This window comes from Hibiscus syriacus, unplaced genomic scaffold (genome assembly GCF_006381635.1).
Source record: "Hibiscus syriacus cultivar Baekdansim isolate YM2019G1 unplaced genomic scaffold, ASM638163v2 tig00111678_pilon, whole genome shotgun sequence".
NCBI classification, from domain to species: domain Eukaryota; kingdom Viridiplantae; phylum Streptophyta; class Magnoliopsida; order Malvales; family Malvaceae; genus Hibiscus; species Hibiscus syriacus.
In genome coordinates, this window is record NW_024063153.1 from 248,116 (window position 1) to 255,911 (window position 7,796).

The 7,796-nt window shown below is 37.0% G+C and overlaps 1 protein-coding gene and 1 pseudogene across 1 annotated transcript; one reads left to right on the plus strand and one right to left on the minus strand.

The window, feature by feature from the left end:
* Positions 1-2,706: 2,706 nt before the first annotated feature.
* On the plus strand, positions 2,707-3,807 carry LOC120167477 (transcription initiation factor TFIID subunit 9-like). The gene is made up of 3 exons (XM_039176483.1): positions 2,707-2,731; positions 2,860-3,134; positions 3,375-3,807. The coding sequence occupies exons 2-3, from the start codon at positions 2,877-2,879 to the stop codon at positions 3,642-3,644; spliced, it is 528 nt and encodes a 175-aa protein (XP_039032414.1). The 5' UTR covers positions 2,707-2,731; positions 2,860-2,876; the 3' UTR covers positions 3,645-3,807.
* A 175-nt stretch (positions 3,808-3,982) lies between these two features.
* LOC120167478 lies at positions 3,983-7,376 on the minus strand (annotated as a pseudogene).
* Between the last annotated feature and the right edge of the window lie 420 nt (positions 7,377-7,796).

Consider the following 7,796-nt stretch of genomic DNA (forward strand, 5'->3'; position numbering starts at 1 on the left):
TTTGCAATGAAATTTACAAGTTCAATTTTAATTTGATTTATGATCCCCAACAAAACCACAATATATGAATTTTACCATATTCAAAAGCATAAAATTTGATTAAGTTAAATTACCCAATCTTTAGAAAGATAAAGAATATTAGATTATTTAAAAATATCGAGACCAGATCTTAAATCAGTTATAACAACCTTTTCTCGATATACTTAAATAGTCGAACATTTCTTTTTCTTCCATTCCCAAATTTTAAAGTGATGAATCAATTTCTTAGGTGTCACTGATGGGATACACTTTTATTTTAAAATCGTTAAAAGTGGACCTCGAATAAGTTAAGACAACCCACTTAAAACAATTTTAAATTAAAATGGTATTACCCTTAATCCAATTATGTAATAATGTCGAGTTATACAAATCAGGATATCATGCAAAAAAAACTAATTAGATAATTCCATGCATTCAAATAAACTTCTAAGTCTATAATAATATATTCACATGCATTTATGATTATTTACTTTACAAAGGAATATTTTTCTTAATGTTTTAAACCTATTATATTCACATTAATATGTTACAAGGGCTTTTATTAATTAATTACTAGAATAATGTTTATTTCATTAAAATATTACCTAAACTAAAGTGTGCTTACAAGATACATGGATACATACTATAACATGCATTTTCATTAAAATGAAACTATATAAAATTAAACCTAATATTTATAACTCAAACTCATATTAAAAGTTGTCATGAAGGACCAAAACACTATAAAACTGAAAATATGCATACAAAGTAGAAATTACCCCCATTAAATCAAACAAGCATGCTAAAGGATTAAATTATCAAATAATCAAAATTACAAGTTACATTCGAAAATAAACATAACAACAACTCAAGACAAAAATGAGAAGCGTTTACAAATATGAGAACCAAATAACAAAACAGAGAAGATTCTATTCTAGGACTAAAATGTGATAAATTAAATCTAAAGGACCTCGCGCATAATTACCCATAATTATCCTAAAACACGACTCACCTCCTCTAGACTCAAAGCGATGTCGTTTTGGCAATGCATGAAACGACGACGTATCGCGGGACATATATATAGGCTTTCTAGAGTAAAACTTTTTAACCTAAACCATTATTTCCTTTAGCCTAAACCAACCCTCGTCGCCTCTTTGGTTTTCTCTCAACCTCTCATTCCTGAACTTCGTCTAACCCTACGCAAAACCCAGGCCTCCGTCGCCTCCATCGTCTCCCATGGTCCTGAAGAAGAACCCATAAACCCCAATGATAATCCCGTCCAGAAACCTATCTAAAACATAACCTTAACCCTAGACTTAACCCCAAACTCAATCGAAATCCCAACCTATTTCACCTTCTGCTCCCACGTAACATTAATAATGCCACCATCACTTATGAAAAACGATGAAGGCTCAAACTACTATCAAACCCCCACTAAAACAAAATCTAACCTACCTAAAGAAAACTCAACCTCCACAACCCGAGACTAACCCTTCTTCAAAGATCAAACCCCACAAACCCATCTCATGAGATAACAGTAAACTAAAAGCGTAAAAAATCTCACCCTCGATGACTCAACGGCGTTCAGGTTTCAAGCGGTGGTGATGGTTTTCTTTGACTCATGAAGGTAAGTTTCTTTCGTGTTTTCTCTATCCTAGTTGCTCTGGATGGTTTTCTACTTTCTATTTGGTAGATTATTTTTCCTCGGTTGTTCTTGATGGATGTTGTTTTTTGGTATTTCGCTTCGTGTTCTTTATTGATGATAGATGATAATCTCTCTAGGGTTTTCTTTGGTTTGCTTGTTGATGTGTTTTCTGTTTTCTGTTCTCGCTGGTGATGGCTAATCTTTTTTTAGGTTCATTTTTTCATGTCCCCCCCGGTTAATCTGTTTTCTGTTGATAAAAATGGTTTTCAATTTCTTTCCCGATGCAGGAAAATAGAGACCCATCACCATGTGCTCCCTCTTCGCCTGTTGCAGATCATGGGTGTTGGATGCGTAGAGTAGAGCTCGGTTGGTGTGCTCGTGGAGTAGCATGGGTTCTTCTTGGTTGTGGTGCTGGCAAGGCATGGGTGATAGTAGTGGTGGCCGACCACCATGGGTCTTGAATAATTTATTTAATATTTTAATAATTTGTTTAATATTTTATCCTTAACAAACCTTTACAAGACAAATACAAATTTTTGTAACTTTAAATCATTTGAGACCTTTTGCCCAATAGTTTGGACGTCTGGTTGCTCTCTCCCCTACCCGAGACCCTGGTTTGATTCCCCTTGAGCACAAGATTGCCCATTTATTTTCATTTCAATTGGTGGTGACACATAAAAAAAATCTTCCAATCATATATTGACATGTGTCATATTCTAATTGTATAATTAAGTTTATTTAATTGAATTAAAATAGTGACTAAATTAATAGAATATGTAAATATTAAGGACCAAATATATAATTATGTCAATTTTATTAACAGACACGTCACCACCACCTGTATTAAAAATTAACGGCTGATAGTTTGATTGAATCAATTAAATAGTTGAGTGATCTGATTGATTTAATTGAAAGTTCGATGGTCACATTGATTTTTTTACTATAGTTTAGTGGTCTCCTGTGTAGCTTACCCTTATTTTTTATAAAAAAAATAAAAATTGTGTGTTATCTTATAATCTGCAGCTGAAACAGCTGGAATCTCCGCAACAATCAAATCTCTTTGCAAAGGTAATTTCACATGAGGTTTCGTTTGTTTTTGAATTTCGAATCCTTTCTTCTTCTTTGTTTCGCTAATTTTATTTTTTTGTACGCTGAGGAATCAAATCATCAGTTTGTTGAAAGATTTAACTTTTTAGGGAAAAGGCGAAGGGCAATGGCGGAAGGAGAAGAGGATCTGCCGAGGGATGCTAAGATTGTCAAATCACTGCTGAAATCAATGGGCGTTGAGGAATATGAACCTCGCGTTATCCATCAGTTTCTTGAGCTATGGTATCGCTATGTCGTGGATGTGTTGTCGGATGCACAGGTTTACTGTGAGCATGCCGGCAAGCAAACCATCGATTGCGATGATGTCAAGCTCGCTATTCAATCCAAAGTCAATTTCAGCTTCTCACAACCCCCGCCAAGAGAGGTAGGTACTTTTTCTTTAAATTGATCCCTGGCGTCTCCAAAAATGAACCATATTGACTTGTGCTCATGATGCTAGTGTTAATGCAACCCAGGAATTTTTTGGGAGGTGCTAAAATAACACAAATCTTGTGTTTTTGTTCTTTCATGTTCTTTCTTGAATGGCAGTTGATATCATGTTCTTGAATGAAGAAAATATATGAATAAAGATTGTGAAAGTGGTTTTGTATTTTTGTTTTTTTAGGTGCTTTTGGAATTGGCAAGAAATAGGAACAAAGTTCCATTGCCGAAGGCAATACCAGGGCCTGGAATTCCCCTTCCACCTGAGCAGGATATATTGATAAGAACGAACTACCAATTTGCTATCCCTAAGAAGCAATCGGCTCCGGCAATGGAAGAGACTGAAGACGACGAAGAAAGTGTTGAACCGAATTCATCGCAAGAGCAGAAAACCGATGTGCCACACCCAACATCTGGGAGAGTATCGTTTCCTCTCGCTAAGCCCCCCAAGTGAAGACTCGTTTTTATAAGCTGTTTCAAAAATCCATCCATGCAGGATAATATATGCTTTTAAGTTTTATCATGTTCATCAAAACGATGATTGATGTTTCATCTGATATCATGATGCAATGTAATAGATCATTGAAATCTATCCAAGTTACTGCTTCAATTCTTAATGTTAAATGTTCTTTACATTGGCAATTTGTGCACTTTTGTCCTGTATGTGTTTATAAACATAAGATTGAATTAATGGAGGTAACTGCTAAGAAATCAATCATTTCATTGATTGCTGAATCCAGTTAGCCAATGTTTCCTAGCAATGGAACCATATAGCATTGTTCTGTACATATATTTTTCATTTTTACACGAGAATAAGCTATTGCTTCTTTTTATTTTGCATAAAGAAAGAATTGAAGAGGGTCAGGTCAACTTCTTGAAGCAAACATAGTACTAGCAGAGGGGTCCCGTAATGGAAACAGGGAGACATCGGTTATACATCCTCTGTATCTCCTCCCTGTACTCTGTCAAAGACTTGTCGGGTACGGATGGTGTTAGCTCCACCACATCCCCCATCATCAGCCTGCATGTTGTATCGCTCACCAGATCATGGTTCAGCCTTGGCCTCAACTCTTCCTTCACTGGAAACCCGTATGGAGACCATCTCAAGTTCCCCCTCCCAGCTCTTACTAGCAAATCCATCATCGTTGAGTTTGCCGGAAGCTCCTGCACCGACATCTGCAACATTCATAGAACCATAAATATTCAGACCGAACTTCCTATCTCCATCAGCTAGTAAAATGAAGTGAGCCATTTAGGAAACATACCTTATCATTTTCGATCATGATAACAAAGACAGGTCCATCCTGGCTGCAATGAGGCTTATAAGAGAATGGGCAATCATCGAAATGTGTCGGGAAGGTGCAGGGTGGCTTGACAGAATCAGTGTAGCCAATCGAACAACCTTGGTCCTTGCTCATTGTTTTACAGTGCTAAGTCACAACCCATCGAGCACACTTAACCATCTGAAGTACAAATGAAGAGTACTTCGAGTCACCCTCCTTGTATCTCCAGTGAGCTGCAAAGCCAAACTCAGCTTGCAAATGCATCCCCTTTGTTCTAATTTGAACTTCAAGTGGAATTGCATCTTCACTCATGACCACCGTGTGCAAAGACTGATACCTGCAGATTGGAAGGAAGTTAGAAGGAAATTTTGCAGTTTTTCAGATTCCATCCAAGAACAATTCTGAAACATGTTAATGTATAATAAGCCCATTAAATTTAGGATAGCTTATATAGTCCTTCAGCTTTCCAGTTACTTCAGACCATAACTGGTGAACTACTGTCAAAGCCTCATAACAGTTTTCCTCCTTTTCAACAATGATTCGTAGTCCATGAATATCATGGATTTCATCCATTGTCAACTTTTTCCTGCAAAAAGAAGATAATATTTAGCGTCAACAATGACCTACTGCACCCTTTGCTTGATCAATTGTTGATAATTTCTAGAAAAGAGAAAACAATCCCAAAACATATGCCTAGTCTTCTGAGAAAAAGATTGCAATGTAGGAAACAGCACGTGTGTGCATACACCTGTGATAATGACGTGCGAATGTCTCTCGATGATAGTCAATGTGTGTGAATGTGTTTGTCCTCTGCCTGCTATGGGTGCTTATGAGTGTATAAAAAAGAAAGAGAGAAATAACATACTTCAAAATCTTTGAATAAATGCTATATAAGCTTTTATGTCGTCCAGAGAGAACACGCCAAGTAATTTCTTTACCCTTGAGCGCTCTCCCGAGTTTCTCTATAGCAGAAGTGATCATTGCTTCATCAAATGAGTCCACAAGCCTAGAAGACAGTTCTCTGTGCTTCTCCGGATTGTGATGCTTGAAACATAGATTCTCCAATTGCTCCTTCCAGCTAGAGATTCCTAACCGATTGGCCAAAGGAGCAAATATTTCCAAAGTCTCCTTAGCAAATTTCTGTTGCTTGAGCGGAGGCAGAGCATCTAGTGTCATGTTATGCAACCGATCTGCCAATTTAATATGAACCGCTCGTGCACCTGCCATAGCAAGGAGCATGGTGTGAAAGCGATCAGCTTCAACAGTCTTACTCGCCGTATTGTTTTCTCGTGCTAGCTTGCTTCAAAAGAATATTGATTTCTATAATTCAATGACGGAAATTAAACCACGTGGAACCCATGAATCTGCTCTGCATATAATGCTCATGTAATAGATCAATGATAATCATATGCGCCATTATTGCAAATTGAATATACCAAAATTTCAAATGCAACACAGCACGATCCTAATAGTAAAATAATTTGGCTTAGTAAGAACATCAATACATCAGCCAACATAATATGCAAGAGAGATTCATATCTCTTACCCCTTCGGCTAAATTAGCAACCCCGGCACCAAATGTTCTAAAAATGTAGTCGTAACTCAAGAATGAGTCGTCAAGGGTGTCGTGTAAAAGCCCTGCGGCAACCACAGTGGACTTAGCACCAATCGATGCCAACAACACTGCTGTTTCTACACAATGTCGCAAATAAGGATCGCCACTCGCACGCATCTACAAACAAAGAACATCATATAACCCTTATAAACAATGAGAGACCAACAAAACATAAAGATCAAAACATTGATTTTTCTGTTTATACCTGTCCTCTATGTGCCTTCTCGGCTTCATAAAATGCTTTGATAACAATATCTTCGGAAAATACGTTTTGCTTCATTTGTGCACCTAAAAGCAATTTCTTGGCATAAGGATCCGAATCCACTTCGTGAAATTATCCTCCATAGTGAAGGGTAATTGATCAACACAACTACTGCTTTGCACCTAGAAAGTCGGGGAATCGTAATGAAGACAAGATCCCAATGCACCCCTAATGAATCCATTGAACAATCGATTTGTCCCAACACGAAATGAGCCATGGAAATTCACATCCCCACCCTTTTCGCGAACATTTCGCATAGGAGAGCTGTTGCTACTATACGAAACTGGGCCCTGAAAGACCGATATTGGGCTCTGATTGGTTTTCCAAGAAGAACCACCGAATTTACCCGATGAGTAACAAAATGAACTGCTTAATTCTTTCAAATCTTCTCCTCTATAGGACCCTAAATCCTCTCCCCCACAGCCAGAAAAGCTTGATTTTACCGACGGCGAGGAGAAGAGGCACGATAGACCACCAACAGCGGGTCTCTGTAAAGAACCGGAAGCGGTCGTTGAGGAAGTTGAAGAGGATCTTGAATTCAAATCAAAATCGTAAGAAGCGTGAGAATTCATGTTGATCTGAATAGGCGCGGAGCACACGGTGCTCGGCGTGCTCCTCGGTGGACTAGCGTAAATAGCTATTGTCGAAACCGCCATGGCTTACGAACAACCAAGATAAATCCCCAGAATAAATGGTTTTAAAATGAAATAAACGTCAAAACCCCAGCATTTTCCCTCCAAAGAAACAACAAATTTTCTCAGGATCCAATCAAATTTTCCTTAAAAAAAAGCCAACAATTTAAGGGTTTTCCACCCTACAATCAGAAGCCAATGAATTTGCCAAACGAGATCCAATTGGAATCTCAAGAGTAAGAACTAAAAAGGCGAAAGAAACCCCTTTGATTCTAGACGTATATGTATACTTTCATACATACATTCACACAAACAGCAAAGAAAAAAAACAAAGAATCGAAAGGAAAGAAATTGTTTTGAAGAGAAGGATTATTGAGCTACAGTATTTACAAATATATAGCTAGAGGGGGTATACGGGCTAACCGCCCGTTTAGCATGCGGATTTTGACGGTGCGAACTTAAACGGTGCGGGTTAAAAAGCCCGCATTCATAAACGGTTTTGAATTTTAAGGTTCACGACCCGTCCATTTAACCCGCGGGTTAAACGGGTTTACCTGCGGCCCGTTTAATAAAAATAATTTTAAATGCTTTAAATACAATAAAAAATAATGTTTTAACTTACTACACCTTTAAAAATGATCGAACAACTTGAAAAGGAAAGTAGCACTGTCAAAATAATAAATAATATTTAAAATTTATTTTAAATAATCGGAAATGATTATAAAATAATATTTTTTTAATTTTTTAATCATTAATATATATATATATATATATATAATGATATAATTACTTACACTCAAATTAAAAAAATAAT